This window comes from Chrysoperla carnea, chromosome 2 (genome assembly GCF_905475395.1).
Source record: "Chrysoperla carnea chromosome 2, inChrCarn1.1, whole genome shotgun sequence".
Classification (NCBI taxonomy): domain Eukaryota; kingdom Metazoa; phylum Arthropoda; class Insecta; order Neuroptera; family Chrysopidae; genus Chrysoperla; species Chrysoperla carnea.
In genome coordinates, this window is record NC_058338.1 from 2,490,798 (window position 1) to 2,510,636 (window position 19,839).

The following is a 19,839-nucleotide window of genomic DNA, read 5'->3' on the forward strand; positions in this document are numbered from 1 at the left end:
TCGACAATGTTATTTAATTTTTTATTTACATTTTATAAATTTGAAATAATCGTTGATTTAACATTTGTGTGTACACTTAAAACATGTAATTTTTACAATAAACATTTTTTTTACTAGTCTCCTGAAATATTTAAATAAAAACTGTGACATTAATTTTACAAATAGTCTCAAAAAAAAAAAAAACAAAAATTTGGTGAAGTATGGGACAATTACGTAGCGTCAGTGCTGCTGCCATCTTCAGAGCGTTAAAGTTTTTTTTTTATTCTGCAAGAAATGATTTGGATAAAATAAAAATTTATAGCATTTTTTTGAAGGTTAAGTCGAGAATCAAAGCTACTCTTCAATTTTCTTTTTCACTCAAGAGATAACAGTTAATTTTGTAATACGCAAAGGACCCATACAGATTATAAAACATAAAAAAACACTCAATAATTCTGTGAGAGTTTATATATTTTAAAGTATAAACAATTTTGTTGGTTAAATAACAGTTTAACATTAATAGTTTTTTTGAAATCTAAGTTGTGTCATTTTGCGTTTGAAGTGTTCTAGTTAATGATAAAAGTAATTCGCTTTTATCTGCCCAAGTAGTATTTACTATTATTGTAAACTAACTCGAACCATGCGGAATTTAACGTGGTTTTTTCCTAAGCGATAAATTTTAAACCGTGAGTATATTTTTCGTCAAATCTAGACATAATAAGCTTCAAAATGAGGGGTAAATCATAGAATTTGATAAAGAAATAAGGAAGATAAGGGTAGGACAGAAAAAAACTTGTGGTACTTGCGTATTGATGTAAGCATATCGCTTCATTGTCATTAGAATCACTTTAAACGTAAAAGAACAAATCTCTAAAGTAAAAATTCTTTTTATATTTCGGATTACACTTTTTAAATTCTCAGAAAATAGAATTCTTTAATAATTTCAGAAAGATAATTATTTGAAGAAACACTAAATTGTATGATACATTTTAAATACACAAGGTTAAATCACTGATTAATTCGTTTCTTCAGCTAGTATTTTCTTTATAGACAAATATCCTTTATTTTAAACTCATTGTGCTAAATTCTATCAAATCGGAAAGTTTAAATATACCGCTCGCAAAACAGTGGCGCAGAATAATTAATCATCTGTTGATTTCTATTTAAAAGCTCCCCAGCAATGTGTGGAGTGACATTTTGGAACAAATTTTCCAATGAAATCATGATCAATCTTTGAATTATGAATTCATATAGTTAATCTTTTACACAGTGTATCACACACTGTTTTGTGATTCTAAATGGGAAACAGCCATTGTGTAGGCCATTAAGTAAATGTCAAACAGTTGATTTAATCTGAATGCGGCCATTTATAAAAATAAATTCATAGAGACTTTTTGAGTTTTTAGAATTTATTCTTCAAAACGAACTTTTAATAATTAGTGAAAGAAGTGATTTCTAAGAATTTCTCTTTGATTTTACAAATAAAAAGACATTACAAAAACAATTACAAAAATTAATAGAGAACATAATTTTTTTTTTAAATGATTAGTTTTATTTTGGTTGGTTAAACGAAACTCGTTAAAGGATATTTGTCTATGAATAATTGTAGATGATTTTTTTTTTGTTTTACTGAAAGAAAATTGTTTAAATAATTTTTTCACATTTTTCATTTAGATAGGTCTGTCTTTTAACTAATACTTTTTTTCTTCGTTTTTAATTTCCGTACGTTGTTAAATTATTTATGTATGTATATATCGTGATAAATTTTTTTTTAAATTATACACACTAACACTAGGGGTTTTTACTGTAATTTTTAATATTCAAAGTCTTATTTACGATTTATTTTTTTATTCATTTGGTTTGCTAAAATTGATTTTTAATAAATTGTCTTCATTATTTTTTTTTTGTTGGTACACAAGTTCATTTATTTTTTTGTCAGTACACGATTTTTTAAATTTTAATTTAGTATACGTTACAGAGGTGACTACAAAAGTTTAGCTTTATTTTTTTTTTTAAATTAAAAATTCTACGCACTTATTTTAAAAATAATATCATTTCTCGGTATGATAATTATTATTACATTTTTTTTGTGTGTGCAGGCTTGGTCCCAAGCTCCCGTTAAGTTTTTTTGTTTCATGATGTTTCAAATTTCAGCCATCTTGGTTAACTTTTGTAGTGACCTTGAATGAAGTCTTATTTTTAAATTTTGCTAAAGGTTTTTTTTTTATTAAAATATATACACTTTTAAATTTTGAGCAAATCTCAATAGTCAATTTATAAGTCTCAATTTTATTTATTGCATTCATAAAAGATATTTTTTTTGTTTGTTTTTAAATTAATTTAAATATAGTCTCAATTTATAAATATTAATATCACACTTATGCCCGAAAAATAAACCTATGAGCGGGGATGCTTTTTTTTTTTTTATTGGTGCGTTCAAAACGTTTTAGATCAGAAGTAAAATTCAAGTGTTCAAGCTTTTGGGCGGAGAAAAAACATTCGATTCCAAAGATATCTCAAGATATTTAGCGAACCATTGATCATTATCGTTAAATTATTGCCTGCTTTGTATAATTGAGATATTATTAAATCCTTTGTACTTAAAATTAGATGAAATATGTAACGTAACGTGAGAATGCAACCTATTATTAGTTTTACTACTCGTTAATAGATGGTTCTGTAATGTAAGTAAGGAAGTATTTCATCAACTGACAGCATGCGGGGTTTAATGGTTAATCCGACCTGCCTATGACTTGGAACTTTGGTCTATTTAGGTGAAAGCTGCCTGTACGAAGGATCTCTGACTTCGAATTGAACTTTTTAATGCGAGGTCTGCATAAAATAATCTATTAAATTATATGAAAAATGCTTAGGCCGCTTTAATTGAACTTGCATCGTTGTATTTTACACAGTATCTTTTTTTTTAAATCTTTCCACTTTCGTTTTACTTTTGAACGTAAAATCGTTTTAAACTTGCTATGGTGGGAGCACTCGAAGGCACTCAAGGAGGAGGTTGTTATATTTCTTGGTTTACGGGATATATTTTTAAAGAGAGCTATTTCACTTCCCACATATTTTTGGTAATATTATCGTTTCTCTTGAAAAACTTCTTTAGGTTTTCTTGTACAGTTAATCCCCATTTGATAAGGCCTGTGTTTATCCTTAAAAGTATTGCATCGATCGAAGCAAGCCTTTTTTGGTCGATTCATTAATCTTTAAGGTTTCCCAGTAACAAGATTTCTCTTAGAACCACGAAAAAAATGAGTTTAGTCGATTTACCACGCCATCTGTTATTTTACACGCAACAACATATCTTAGATTCTTCATAAACTTCTTTTCGAAATTACTCTTAATCGAGATAAATTAGAATTTCTTGCTATTCGAAGAGGTTTTACACAATATTTTCTCGAGAATCACTGACTTAATTTGTATGTAACTTTATACAGTCATGGAGGGAGATTATTTTTTCTTCTATTTGACCTTCCGTCAAATCAAACTGTCCTGCAGTTCCATCCATATATATCCCCGATCATATTAAGTATAAAAAATATATATAAGAATAGTAAAGTTTAAATATATTTTTAAGTTTAAGTTTCTTGGTAACGCTTGATGATGCTTCGCATTGATCTTCAAAGTTGATGATCTCATCATCAAAGTATAATCATGGATTCAGTACTTTCGTGTCACACTCTTAACTCTTCCATTGTATTCCCGCCCACCTGTTGTGACCCACTATTCATTTGTTTTGCATTTAATTGTGTATTTTTTTTGGTTAACGTTCCAGTATTTATCATTTGTATACTGTGCGCTGATAATAACGGTTGATTTTCCGCTTGTTTCTGTTGATGCTGTTGATTCGTTAGCGTGTTCACATGATGTGCACCAACTGGTTTGGTAACCTTCGGTGGTGGGGGTGGATGACGTGGTAATGTTACATTATTTTGTGGTAAATCAGCAAATTCTGGTGGGGGTAATTGATGATGCGTGTGATGTGAATGGTGATGACTTAATATTGTCGCTGGATCCGTTTTTAGTGTAACAATACTTGTTTCCAAGTCACCACAAATGTTATTCGGGATTTGTCCATTTTCATTACGTTTTTTTGTGTTTGAACCAATCACTCCTGGAGGATTCCCACCATTTCCGTTATGTTCGTGATGATGTAATCGAGATTTATCCCGTTGATAATACACACCAGCGAATACTAACACATTTAATATTAGTAAAGAACATCCGATTGCAATAACGACACTTAACGCTGTGGAATATGCAGCGAAACCATCTTCAATGGAATTTTGTGTTGTGGATAAACCAAAATCGGTGTCATCGCTTGTTTCAAAACCACTATTAATACTACTCTCAGCCGTTGTTGTGGTCACAATATGTTGCCCTGTTAAATTTAATATTCCACCGAGGGATGAACCTAATAAGGTTGTTTTGGTGTAATCTATATTACTGCCGCCTGCCGGTAGATCTGTTGGACTAAGTTTGCGAGGTGCTAATGGTGGAATTTTCGGTGTTGGTATAATATCATCTTCGTCCAATGCATGGTGTGAGTTTGGTACATCATCACCGCCAGGTCGATGTAAATCTGGTACTAGATTTAACCAGAATGATAGGCGATGTGCGCGGTAATGATTTTTTAATCTTGGTTTTGTATCTACAAAAAAAATTTCTTGATTAAATTAATTTCTGAATAAAAGTTTATTAAATTTCTTTTTTTGAACAGTTAAAGTCGAGTTCTGATAACGATTCTGATCACATTCTCGAAACCTATTAGAGCTAGGTTAATTTTGATTACAAATTTGAAAAGTATGACCCAAATTTAGTCGGATTTCATACTTGGTTTATAAAAATTGGGATAAAATTTGGATGGGATAGAGCAAAATTAAATTTTTTGGATTCTGATGACGTCATAAAGTTCAAAAATTCCATTTTTTTGATATCACGGTCAAATTTGATCCAATCTTACTGGAATTTTTTTTGAAACCCACTAATTTTGGATTATTCTTTTCAGTTCTGATATCAGTTTTTCGCTAGCTATCACTTATTTGCTTAATTCTGAAACCGGGACCCCACATTCTTGAAATCTATTAGAGCTAGGTTAATTTTGATCTCAAATTTGAAAAGAATGACCCAAATTTAGTAGGATTACAAGCTTGGTTTATCAAAATTGGATAAAATTTGCATGTGATTCAGCAAAATCAAATTTTTTGGATTCTGATGACGTCATAAAGTTAAAAAATTCGAGTTTTTTGATATCACGGTCAAATTTGATCCAATCTTACTGGAATTTTTTTTGGAACCCACTAATTTTGGGTTATTCTTTTCAGTTCTGATATCAGTTTTTCGCTAGCTATCACTTATTTGCTTAATTCTGAAACCGGGACCCCACATTCTTGAAATCTATTAGAGCTAGGTTAATTTTGATCTCAAATTTGAAAAGAATGACCCAAATTTAGTAGGATTACATGCTTGGTTTATCAAAATTGGCTAAAATTTGCATGAGATAGAGCAAAATTAAATTTTTTGGATTCTGATGACGTCATAAAGTTCAAAAATTCGATTTTTTTGATAACACGGGCAAATTTTATCCGATCTTACTGGAATTTTTTTTGGAACCCACTAATTTTGGGTTATTCTTTTCAGCTGTGATATCAGTTTTTCGCTAGCTATCACTTATGTGCTTAATTCTGAAACCGGGACCCCACATTCTTGAAATCTATTAGAGCTAGGTTTATTTTGATCACAAATTTGTAAAGTATGACTCAAATTTAGTAGGATTACATGCTTGGTTTATCAAAATTGGATAAAATTTGCATGTGATAGAGCAAAATTTAATTTTTTGGATTCTGATGACGTCATAAAGTTCAAAAATTCCATTTTTTTGATATCACGGTCAAATTTGATCCAATCTTACTGGAATTTTTTTTGAAACCCACTAATTTTGGGTTATTCTTTTCAGTTCTGATATCAGTTTTTCGCTAGCTATCACTTATGTGCTTAATTCTGAAACCGGGACCCCACATTCTTGAAATCTATTAGAGTTAGGTTAATTTTGATGAAAAATTTGAAAAGTATGACCCAAATTTATTAGGATTACATGCTTGGTTTATTAAAATTGGATAAAATTTGAATGCGATAGAACAAAGTTAAATTTTTTGGATTCTGCAGTAAATACTGCACCTATTTTTGCTAGTTCTTAACTTTTTGAAGTACAAACCTAAATTTAAATATTTCTTATGAACAGCTTCATAAGCGGTCCATTCGATATTCTTAAACCGGTTTCTCTCTTGACGTCCGTGTGCTGATTCAGTCTCTTGTGGCTCATTAGGATTTCTAAAACATTTGAAAATATTAAATTACTTTTAAATAAAATACTATAGTTTTTGGTTGTACGTTAATTTACCCAGTTCTAGCAAAATTACTCCAATAGATCATAGTTGCTTCAGCTAAAAGTACCTCAGATTTTGTGTAATTTCGTATGAAATGTGACATACCACCAACTAATGGTGCACCAAATATGTATGGAAGTTCTTCGCCATGTATACAACCTTGTCTCTGAAAAAATTCAAGAAAATTAGATTTTTATGGCATCGTACTTTTTATTTCTTCGATAACAAGTGAAATTTACAAAACTTAAAAAACCCCCAAGAAATTTTTCGTGTACGAAACCCTAAACTCGCATTTGAAGCATATCTAAGGACACTCTCCATTAAATTTCCTTTTTCCTTAAAGGTTTTTCCAAACTTAGCCGATTTTGAAGACCATCGCCAATTTTTTAGCTTTTTCGGGTACGGAATCCTAAACTTGAACTAGAAACATAGCTAAGAACACTCTCCATTAAACAATCTTTCAAACGAAAAAAAAAAAAATTTGGAAAACGGTTGACCCTGCAGGTCATCCCTGTAACTTCCCGCTAAGTATTGACTCATAAACGTGTAAAAAATTTTATCTATTCTGATGTTATATCTCTCAGCTCAAAAATTTCATAGACGTTTGATAAAACACTATTTTTTAAATTTTCAAATCGCGATAACTTTAGAATGAATAAACCGATTTTCACGCGGTTGGTGACATTCGACGCAGTTTTTGAAGCTTCATGAAGAATCTTTAAGTTTCAATTGATAGAACAAAAAATTTTGAGGTTATTACGAAAAAACGCTTTTTTGGGTTTTCTTTCATCAACGACAACTCACGAACGACTCAACCGATTTTGACCGGACTGGTGGTGATCGACGTGGTTTTTTGATGTTGAGAGCTGATTAGTTTTTGGAATTGATCGATACCTGGCGTTTAAAAGTTATTAAAAAAAACCACTTAAAAAAAAATTTTTGTTTGCAGTGTTTTTGAGATTTCTCGAAATCTATCGGTTCGAATCCAAATAGGCCTCAAAATCTAAGTTTGGTTAAGCCCTTTCGAATCGCACCAACCGCGATCAAATCGGACAAGCCGTTTAAAAGTTATGAGAGGTTTACATACATCCATACACACACACACACACACACTCATACATACATACAGCCATACAGACACCCTCGCGGAAGTAGTCAGGAAAGCTTCCTGACACCTTAAAACGTCGAGATCTGATGAAAACTCGATTTTGGCAAAACGGGGTGAAAACAATAACTTCCCTATTTTCTTAGCGGGAAGTTAAAAATCAAAATTGGTTCATCCGTTTGAGCGCTACGATACAACAGACAGACAGAAAGACACACATATATAGCGGTCAAACTTATAACACCTCTTTTTTTATTTCGGTAATTAAAAATGAAGAACTCAATGAGAACTCAGAATAAAAGTGTGTATTATCTGATCTTACCTGTGGATAATCTCCAAATTTTGTTTGATAATCAAAAACATACAAATATGAATTCCTTCGTTCCGCCGAATGTAAATCCGCTGTTTGTACAACCGGCGCAACATATTGTGCATCCGATAATGCTTCTAATGTTTCATCTCTGATATTTATCGGATGTTGGACAGGTCGTTCCCAATCCGTGTATTCGTTAACAATTGTTGCTAATATTTCCGATAGATGATAGCTGAATGTATTTCGTACAAATGTTCGTAAAATTTTCGATCGTCGATCAGCTTCAATACCATATTGTACATCTTCACCATTAAATGCAAAGTATGCTTCAGCCTTTACAATGCCCAACATTAAATCGTAACGTGTTAGCTTTGATATTGCGGTTTTCCTTAGCAGTACGTTGTTTAACGTTGTTATTGCATTTGGTATTAGTTCTTTTTTATTTACGTTATTCGATTGATCGTAATTTTGACTTTCTTGCAGTTGTGATGAGGGTTCACCTAGAAATTAGAAAGATGTTAGATCATAGATTTCAATTCTAGAGTGGAAATAGCCCTGGAGTTGAAATTTCGCATAATATGCCCCGCTAATTGTAGAATCTAATTTTTACATTACCTGTATCTATGACTACACCATCTACACTTGGTCCAAATGCAAAGGCAAAATCCGGTGCTCTGACTGGCGTTGATAGCAGCACATCTAATGGTCGTTCTCGTAAACATTTCATCAGATGTGAATGTGGTAACTCTGGTGAACAATTCGCATGTTGTGCCACTTGTGCTGCATATCTAGCCGGCTCTTGAACTAATGCCCACGGCGAAAAAGCTGAACCAGACATTAATATAGCCCGATGAAATAGTAAACCTAAGGAAAGATTCGAATGTTATTAACTAACAGCGACAAAACGGCATATTAATTTGTACTATTTTGGGATGATTTTTGCTAGTTATCGTAAAAAAGAATTGTTTATGGCTTACCATCGGGTACAGCACTGGAGGTAATTAAAAAATTGACACAAGCACTACCCGTTCCATGGCCGACAATTGTTACATTTGTTGGATCTCCACCAAATACGGCAATATTCTCCTGTAGCCAATGTAATGCAGCTATTTGATCCATAAGACCATAATTTGCTGGTGATCTTGTATATGTATCTGTGTTGGCATTGAGAAATCCTGTAAATAAAAAAGGAAGTCTTAATTGAAAAATTTGGTACATAATCTGGTTAGGGAAATGATTGTTCTTAGACATTTCGAAGAAGAAGTAATTTAAGAAGGAAAAATCAACTGGCAATGGAAGAACTGATTAAATTAATAGGAAGAATTTAATGCCCAAAAGAAGTAAGAAAATGGGGAACAAGCTCTTTGGGATTTCCAAAAGAAAAACATGCGGGTAAATGAAAATTAAGGAAATAATAAAGAAGAGATACTTTTCTTCATATTTTCTTTGAGAAGTATTTTTTAAACAATTTCTCAATAAGTATATTTATTATGACATGAAGAAAATCCTTCTGTTCGCAAGGCACTTCACTATTTTTCCATCGGAAAAACACACACACAGAAGGGAGAAACGAAAAATAAAACAGATTTCATATTTCGTCATGTACATAATAAGAAATTCGTAGCGCAAGAGCTGCGTTAGCTAAGCAAATTTCCTCAGAGATTGAAAAATTAACACATTTTAAAAAAAATCGAATATTGCATTTTTACTAAGCGCCTAGAGAAAAAATCAAGAAGTACTTTTTTGCTTTATTTAAAAAAATGCGAAATTTTGTATTTTGCGCATCTCCCCACCCTTTGTTTATCTGTAAATTTTTCTCATTAACGAACTTGATCTTTTAAATACCAAAACCCTTCTTGATAACAAATTTTATTCAAATCGGACTTAAATTGCGACCGCTAAAGAGGGTACAGACAAATAAACGTAGAAGATACAATTTTAACGATGGTCATTTTTGACGTCTATTAGGTAGGATTGGGGTGAACATTGGAAGACATTTTTCCAAAATTTCATCATCTGTACAAAAAACAATAGCATTCATTTCCTTCGGCAATTCGCTAATATATTGTGGTAGAAAAGAAAAATGTAAAGAAGAAAACAAATTATTTTCTAATTTAATCGAAAAACCCATTTTCAATAATCGTCAATGGTATATAGGTAGTAATGTCGATAATGTCGATAATGTCGAATATAAATACAATACACAATATTTTTGTGCTGTGGGTAGTTAACAGATACGAACAGGGGAAAAAAACCAAAGTATGTAATATTTTTTTTCGATTTATATATATATATACTTTTTCTTATCATAATTATTTTTTTATTACATCATAATTTCTTGTTTGTATATTTGTTTGTTTGTATTTGTTCTCTTTCTTAAATAAATTATTCCCAACAAAAATAAATATCACAGGAAGAACGAAAAAAAAAACAACTCATGAGCAGCAAACCTCCATCAAGAAGGGCATATTTTACCCTCATTAGATGCTTGCACTCGCATTTTTCTTCTTAGTTTATGTTTTGCTAGACTGATGAGGTACTCAAAATCTTGAAAACTGCTAAAATCCATGATATCTCGACATTAATATACGAATATTGCGTCAGAATTGGTCGTCAAAGTACTTGGTGCCAGGGTAAACGGTATCCACGTTATCTCCGGTCCAAACTCTGTACTCGGGGGTTTTTGAGGCCGCTGAACCTGAATATCGTGACGGAATCGGGCATCAGGTACCTCGGAGATCAATTTTGTTACAATATTCGTGCTCAGCAACTCCAAAAACTTCCGGGGAAGGATTTTGGACCGATTATATAACGAATCTCCCGAAAACTCTAGTACATGACGTGAATACCGTTTACAATGAGCTTCAGGTACCTCGGAGACCAATTCTGACGCGATATTCAGTATTCATCGATCAGTTTGAATTAGCTAATCGGAATTACTCTTATAAATAGTGTATGTTACTCGTTGCTTATTTGGTGACGGTCTGCACATTGGTGTTTTGGTGTGTGAACAAATTATACTTTCCAAGTATCTAACAAATTGTGACGTTGTCCAATCAGCTTCGATTAGGTGATTAGCGTTTGGCCAATAAGCGTGGATTACGCCAATATTTTTAAGCCAATGATATTCCAGCATTTTGTCAATTGCTTTTGACACTTAAAATTAAAATTACAAACCAAAAATAAATTATGAAACAAAATAATTTTGAAATTCATTATTTAAAGTTCGATCCAGTGCGATAAGTCTTTCTTTTCGTGGGAAATATGAGAAAAAACAGAGGTATACGCGATAAAAAGAAGGAGCGTAATCAGGTGAATATTGTATGAAATGGATATAGATATGATCGTATTTTGTTAGATGACGATGGTCCATGGGGTCTTGACCTGTGATTTTGAATCCAATAAAAATGAATGATCAATACTATTATGTTGTAGTTTATTAGTTTTATAAATTTTTAATCATATGAGAAAAGGAATGTTTGTGTTGAATTGTGAAACACAAACCATAGATAGTGTACGATATGGCACAAACCAAAAAAAAACATCATAAAGAATTACTACCTCTCTCTCTTGTCTATGATATTCTTTATACGCATGGGATTGCGTTGGTTCAAGGTTTGAGTGTCAAGTAAAGTTTGTGTTTATGTTATGTTAGGCTAGGTTGTAGCATGCGACATACTGTTAGACTCTACTTGACGAACCATTTGGAGATGTGTAAAAACAACCATTTTCTGCCTTAATCTTTCCTAGTATTATGATTTCTTTGATAAGGCTTTACAATATGAAGTCGCATGCAAAGAAAAATTTTGTACAGGAATCTTTCTACTGGAAAAATCACTAATGCCGTTAAGCAGTCAATATGGCAATGGTAAGCAGGCTTAAAAAAAGCTGTGGTCTATGGAATGACTGCATCATTAAAGAATGTGCTATTTTTTTATTAGGCTTTTCATTTACACGTTTATACAGTATTGTTATAAGTTACTATGGTTTCTTAATATCCATCTAAAAGAGAAAGGTTTTCCAAAAATAGCTGACACAATTGAATCAATCTTTTCAAGAGCTGGGCATGATGTGGGTCGATGAAAACGAATATCGCGATAGAATGGTTTTCCGGAATATTTGGTGCCCAGCTTAAATAATCAGATCAAACTTGTTACACGGGAGTTTTTGGTGTCACTGGACACGAATATTGCGACAGAATTGATCTTCGAGGTATATGTTGCCCAGGGTACTTCGGGTAATGTGGGTAACTCGGATGTCAGTGTTAAACGACCCCAAAAACCTCCGAGCTACGAATTTTGGATGAATCATTTTCATCAGAATTAATCGAATAACGACAACGGTGTCCCTTTTTTTCGATATTCAAGTTTGTTTTTCGATGGCATAGATATTTTAGTTCGTTTGTAGTTGATAAATAAAATATTTGGTACGTTCACGCACGTTCAAATACATTTGGCGTCACAAAATATTTAGTCTCTTTTTTTTTTCGTATTTTGTTTTTGTTTTTTTTCTTTCGTTTTTTGTTAACTGATATGCTGCCAGTCAATAAATTGACGATTAAATGTTATTTCCTGTCATTAGTTAAGATTTCAATCTGATCTTGTTTATTAGAACATGATACGTCACTCTTGTGTATTAGTTTTCTATTTTTTTTTCTTTGCTCTCTTGAGCCTGGAAAATAATCTTATGTACGTTAATTACTTACTCTGTGATTTTAGTCAGAGTTGGTATGTTCAACATTTTAATTTGTTTTTCTTGATTAAAATCAAAATCAATCTTCAATTAGAATGAAACGTGACGTACGGACATAGTAGTAATAGTACTTTTAGGTTGGGAATATGATTACAGGTGTGCCCATGAAGGTTATAAAGAAGGAGAACGATCGCTATAGAAAATATTGTCTCCGAAATATGGATAAAATAAGTGAGGCGCTGCGATCGCTAAGTTGTATCAATAAAAGCGAGCTGTTGTGCGCTACTTTGAAATGTTATATCAATTTGTACATTATGCAACTAACTTCATCTACTTGTACTCATAAACAGCTAACTTCGCAGATACTACTTAATGATGACAGCGTGGCTGGTCTAAAAATGAACTATAAATTCTACAAATTTTCAGGGACAGACGCGCTAATGCTTTAACACTTTATAACCTTCATGGGTGTGCCAATAACTCGTTTCTGAAGCTTGATATTTTATCGATTTGTACTGTTATGAGAAAAATTGTTTGATGATCAGTTCGTTTTTGCCTCAACGTATCCACCTTCGCGCTCCATACATGTAATTATTCTTTTATAAAATTATTTAAATACACTCCTACATATTTCGGGAGTTTTCTTGAACCGTTTCCCCTAATTATCTGTTCTATCGAACTTTCTCAATTTATGGACACCCTTGCATATTCGATATCAAAAGTGAATAAGTGAATGTTATTAGCTCCGTTGGTTAAGGCGTAACCAATTCCGTCCGCGGTATGATTAGGGTAGCGGGTTCGATTCCCGCCGGAGGTGCACTCAGCCTCTGAAATTGAGGAGCTGATAAATGAAATTATCAGTGGAAAGGTGATAAAACACATATATGATATCACAATAGGCTCTATAGCCTAATTGTGTCCTTCGTGACAGCCAATATAACCTCACCTAACCTTATAATAAACAAGTGAAAACAACCAATTGACTGAGTTAATTATTGAAATACCATGCATAGTCAGTGTTGATTTCTTTATCACATTACACATACAAACATGTGACGCATACATAACTGATAATCAAGTATAGTACATATTATAAAATTTCCGCCTAATTGGCGCCCTCACGGGTAAACAGTGATGTTTACGAAAAAATTTTTCAAACAAAAGTTGTTTAGTTTTTGATAAGGAACATTTTTTACCTTTAAACTTTTGTTCTATCTCTAACGGTTTACAAGATGGGTCCTACGGACCCAAGACATAATTGACCTATGATGCTCATTTACGAACTTGACCTCACTTTTTACGTCCTGAGTACGCTGTCAAAATTTCAGCTCGATATCTTTTTTCGTTTTTGAGTTATCGTGTCCACAGACGGACGGACGGACGGACGGACAACCAGAAATGGACTAATTAGGTGATTTTATGAACACCTATGATAAAATTTTTTTCCTAGCATCATTATTTTTAAGCGTTACAAACTTGGTACTAAACTTAATATACTATGTATATTTCATATATACATGGTATAAAAAGTTTTCTATATGTAACCAACTTAGCTAGCCATTCTGTATATTTAATTAATTAAAATAATATATAAATAAAAAAACAACTTGTCATAATTACTTATATAAACAAATAATATCGGTAAAGAAACTCAAAAGATCTAACTAGCTATAAAGTATCAATTTTAATTTATAAGAAAGTTCAATTACTTGGTAAAACTGTAAACCTTTGATATATCTGTTTTGTTTTTGATATTTATCCAGCAATAACGATATGAATTCGATTTAGTATCACTTCAAGTGTAAAGTAGTTTATATTAAATTTCTTGGTCAGTTATTTTATAATTTAAATTTTGATTTCGAACAACGTTGTTGATGTTCTAATTTTAATTTCTGATACGAAAATCACACAAGAAGGTATATACGGATAAAGAGACCGCAAAAACCATCAGAGAGAGTATACGCTACAAACCAGAAATGTTACGCTTTTTCGAACAAATACATTTTTTTTTAGATAAACAATTTCATTTCCTAATTCCTTGAAATATATTAGACAAATTTCCTTTTTTTTTTTTGGAAAATTTTTCTAAATCTTTGAGTTTTTATTGGAATTTGCTTGGAAAAGTCTGAAAATTTGAATATTGTGTGTGTGTCTGTCTGCCTGTCTGCCGTTTGTTTGTCTGTCTGTCTGTGGCACCGTAGCGCCTAAACGGATGAACCGATTTTGATTTTTTTAATTTCGTTTGAATAGTAATTTAATGGAGTGTGTTTTTAGCTATGTTTCAAGTTCGAGTTTAGGATTCCGTACCCGAAAAAACTAAAAAATTGACTATGATCTTCAAAATCGGTTCAGTTTGGAAAAGACTCAGAAGAAAAATGGTTCTTTAAACGACAGTGTTCTTAAATATGCTTCATGTGCGAGGTTAGGATTAAGCAACACTTTCTTTATTTAAACTTTTGTACTATGAGTATGGAGGTTAGGGGGTCATGCTCGAGCATCGGGCTTCGAAGCAATGGTTCAGAGCACCTAGCCAAATAGACCCTTGTACTCTATCCCCGCTACGCTTTTCAGTGGCTATTATAACCAACTGATGTACTGAAACCCAGGATCTGCCTAGCGCTGAGTTTCCTAATTTCTTCTGGTTCGACTCTGGCCGGACCAAACTATTTCCTTCGTTGCTGTATGAGCGCCGGGCAGTAACAGAGAAAGTGGGATCGATGTTTCTTCTGAATTTCCGCATCTGTCACACGCGGGAGATTGTCTTTTTCCAATCTGATGTTGGAACTTGTTCAGGTTATCATGCCCTGTGAGTAACTCTACGATGACTCTAATATTAGCTCTGTTTAGCTTCAAGATCTCCTCGGCTCAACTTTTGTACTATCTTTAATGGGTCCTTGTTCGTCACTGACAAGATGGCGTCCAGACTGACTGCGGACCAATACCGTAGCGTTTACACTAACTAAGCGCATGTGTTCATAAAGAGTCAAGTGTAATAACATTGTTTTACTGCGAAATTTTAAATCTCAGGTACCTTATAATAAATTACCAAGAAAACGATCTTCATTTCTTGGACTATTGTCAGAAGAAAGTTCAATTACTTGAAAAACTGTGCATTACCTTTGTGAGTTAAATGAATTGATTTAATCTATTGATACGATATTTATATTCAATGTGAAGTTGAGACTTTGATAAGATAGCGTGGTGTGACGAACACAGCGGTAGTGTTTGGTATCACTTCAAGTGTGAAGTTGTTTATATATGTTTTCTTGTGGTCAATTCATTGTATAATCAATTCAATCCATAACCTACCCTATCATACTCTACTTCTTCTTCCTTTACAACTTCAAGTACAAAAAAAAAAAACATAAAATAATAAAAATAAAAATCTCGTATAAAATAAATACGTGCCTGACCTCCATCTTTCCTCCACCTCCATCGCTGTGTGTTCTTCGTTATTCTTACCTTTATTATTTATTCAAAATAACGAAACAAGAAACATGGTGTGTCTATCTATGCATGTACCTATGTTTGTACGTGTATCAACTTTCTGGAGTTTCATCCCGAAAATCGAATGTTAATTTTTAATTCAATTTTATATCGCTTAGATATCGGCGCCACGAGTAAAAAAAATGTTAACCATACAAGGCAAAAGAGACTTTATTATTAAAAGAGGTTTAGTTTTAGAATTAAATAGACAGATATTCGTTTGCTTGGCCAGCGTGAAATCAGAATTTCATCCCCACCTAAATTCAAGCGCAGATCCAGCCATGAAGGTTATAAGAAGGAGAACGATCGTTATAGAAAATATTGTCCCCGAAATATGGATAAAATAAGTGAGGCGCTGCGACCGCTAAGTAGTATCAATAAAAGCGGGCTGTTGTGCGCTAATTTGAAATAATACATCAATTTGTACATTATGCAACTAACTTCATCTACTTGTACTCATAAACAGCTAACTTCGCAGATACTACTTCTTGATGACAGCGCGGCTGGTGGCTGAAAAATGAACTATAAATTCTACAAATTCAGGGACAGGCGCGCTAATGCTTTAACACGTAGCGATCGTTCTCCTTCTTTATAACCTTCATGGATCTAGCTCTCAAAAGATGTGATGGGCACGGCATCGGTTAAATGTGAATCGGAATATGAACTCGCTCATGATCGATATAGTGCATTCCTTCAAAGGAGATGTTTTCGAAATATATGACGCCCCCACCAAGATTTTGTACAGTGTATAAACTTGTAAAATGTTAGTTTGTTCGCTCACAAAAACTACAAAAGTAAATGTGCGTTTGTTTACACATCACAGTGTTACATTTAGGCTCTAAACTACTGAACCAATTTTGATGAAATTTTTACAACTTCAAATTAAATTAAACGCATATCATCGATTTTCAGATGTTTAGGAAAGCAAACCTTAATAATCTTTCCTGTCCTATTGGCACGCAACCAAGATTTTACCCCGTGAAGTGTAGAAAACGATCTCTCTGCGATAACTACGCTGGCCGGAAGAGTTACGCTGCAAATCTTGGTCGCAAGCTTCAATGAGATGAGTTACCGACTCTGGTATGGCGGAATTATTTTCACATTCTGTTTTCCATTGGGCCATACAAAGTCGGAATTCATTTAAGATAGTTGATTCACAATCATTAATGAATCGCCAGTATATCTGAACTACTTTTTTCACTGCCTGGATATCGATATTGAAGTACTTCACACCAACATTTGGTTCATTGATAACGGAATCTAATATAGGGGAATGTAAATTGATTTCCGAAAGTACTCTTTTACCGATTTCGCTAGGATTTTTGTTCGATTTTAAATTTTAGTCTATTTAGGTGATGCCCATCATGCCCATATGGGTGGATCCGCCTCTGCTTAAGATCTTTAGCCAAGAATTAGAATGGGGATAAACAGTTTAAAGAGGATTAAAATGAGGATTATAAATTTTTTTTTCTTCGTGCCTGTAAGGGCTTTTAGAGAAAATGTCAAGTTTTTGTTTGATATGATAACTTCAAAACTTTTCAGTAACGTACAAAATTCTACCATTTTCCGGTAATTAATCAATGTATGCATTCATTTACGAAATCAGAAAGCTATACACCTCGTTTCTAGAGCCCAAATCCATTTCGAGTTGTTTATGTATGATTGTATGTATGTTTTCGTATGAAATTATGTAGAGAATTTATTTCATCATAAATTTAAGAAGAAGAATTGTGTTTGGAATACCAACCTATAACTAAACTCTCTCCTCACATGTATTACCTAACTCTAAGTATAGAGTTAGTCATATAAAAGCTCTAGCTGGAGATACCAACTTCTAAGTTACCCATAACCACTTGATATTTTAGCTTTTAGTAAGCAAAGCACACAGTAGACAACAGTCAAGTCAACATCTTAGAAAATGTTGTTTAAACAAAGTAAATACCTTTAACTACTATTACCGAAAACCTCTTTACCATTTTACAAGAATGTTCTAATAATACTATTATTATTATTATTATTATTATTATTATTATTATTATTATTATTATTATTATCATTATTTCATACAAAACTCTTGTTTTGTTCTTCATATTAGGCTATGTAGTAGTGCGGTGGCTATCATAGAAACATGGGGGAAGTAGTGCATTGCAATCAAAGCTATCTTTGTCATTAAAATTACATTCATTCTGAGTTTTGAATGTGTGAAATCACTTGAAAGCCTGGCATAGGCATAAAAGGTTACTTCGACGTGGGTAAAAAGACACTAACAAGTCGAGGGTAACGAAACGGTAGCTGAGATTAGACTATGTACTCCGGTGGTAATCAAAAAAACTTTAGGGAAGTAGTGAATTGCAACGAAGATATAATTGTTATCTACTTTAATAACTTTCAAAGCTATCTGTGTCATTAAAATAACATTTACTTTGAAGGTTGAATATGCGGAAACACTTGAAAGCCTGTGCAAAGACATAATGCCAATGTGGGTAAAAGGACACTAACAAGTCGAGGACAACGAAACGGTAACTGAGACTAGCCTATGTAAAAAATCCTTGAGGAAGTAGTGAATAGCAAGTAATAGCGAAGTTTTATTTGTAAAGAAGATGGGTGGAGTTTACAATGACCACAGGGATAAGACAAAACGAATGTGGCATGGCAAAAGATAAAAGTGGTTAGGCAGAAAGCCTAGAAAGTCTTATATGCCAGTGTCAGCCTACTCTTTATTACTGTCGCTATTCTGATATTCTCTATCATGGCATTCGTAGAAAAGATGAGTAGATTTTACAATGATCACAGGAGATAAAACAAATCTGGCATGATAAAAGATAAAAGAGCGTCAGCCTTCTCTCTATTACTACCGCTATTTCGCTATTACAATCAGTTTCTGTTGAAAAAAATGGTCACTATATGCATGATCTTCCTGTTAAAGTATTTCATCACTGTATTGTATCATTTCTTTACTCTAGACGTAGGTATAGTACTTGGGAATAAGATTAACACTTTCCATTTACTACGAAGGTGTACGCACGAGGTCGTTTCAGATTTGATTTCAGGTGAAAGCAGTTAAAGTAAAGTATATGGCTGGGAACAAAATATTCGGTAGGGTTTGTTTTTGTTAAAAAGGTAATTTCTTAGAACTTTTGTTTAAATTAACACTCAACTTACAACGATGTAACCCAAATCGGAAAAATGTTTTCTTTTCGGCTTCCGGACTATTTTAAAAAGAGTTATTCATCGTTTTCTGTACATATTCTCCCTCAATTCATATTATCTATTTACAGTAAGTATTTTTCAGCAGCATGGGGTAAATTTATCGTTAAAAGTATGTAGAAGTATTTAAAGGTTATGTTACTATTGTATTTTATGACAGTTCATAACTAACTGACTAACAACGTATGTGTTTTTTTTTTAATAAAACACTAAATGTTATAAAAAAATGACCACAATTCCAAAACCGATTATATTAATACTTTAAAAAAAAAAAGATTTTGTTGCTATTTTTAAAATAACCTCACTTTTTGTAGTTTTTCATATTAAATTATTTACTATTTCCTGTTCTATTCGGTAAGTCGGATGAAGTCTATATATATTCGGTTTTCATTCATTGACAAACGTTAAGTGTACACCGATAAAAATGTGGGTTGTTGTGTGTGGTGTATGTGAAAAAATATATAAGCTTGTATTTTTATGGTGAAAGAAATCGAAAGAATTCTTTGTAAATTACTGTGGTTATTTATATCCACGTCACATACAGTGGCGTAGCTAGGTGGGCAAGAGGAAAAAAACGGACCCGAGACCCCGACTTCGCTTTTCCACGTACCTTGACGATGAAACGATGTACATAACAATATAAAATATTTGTTATACAGTTG

At 32.8% G+C, this 19,839-nt stretch overlaps 1 protein-coding gene across 1 annotated transcript in view; it reads right to left on the bottom strand.

Annotated features, from left to right (window-relative positions):
- Positions 1-2,370: 2,370 nt before the first annotated feature.
- Positions 2,371-19,839, bottom strand: part of LOC123294191 (neuroligin-4, Y-linked) — a 97,265-nt gene continuing 79,796 nt past the window's right edge. The window contains exons 3-8 of the mRNA XM_044875299.1: positions 8,770-8,967; positions 8,408-8,656; positions 7,802-8,292; positions 6,389-6,540; positions 6,203-6,318; positions 2,371-4,639 (exon numbers count right to left, since the gene is read on the bottom strand). Of these exons, the coding sequence (XP_044731234.1) occupies positions 3,663-4,639; positions 6,203-6,318; positions 6,389-6,540; positions 7,802-8,292; positions 8,408-8,656; positions 8,770-8,967 (2,183 nt within the window). The 3' untranslated portion in view covers positions 2,371-3,662. The remainder of the gene's footprint in view (positions 4,640-6,202; positions 6,319-6,388; positions 6,541-7,801; positions 8,293-8,407; positions 8,657-8,769; positions 8,968-19,839) is intronic.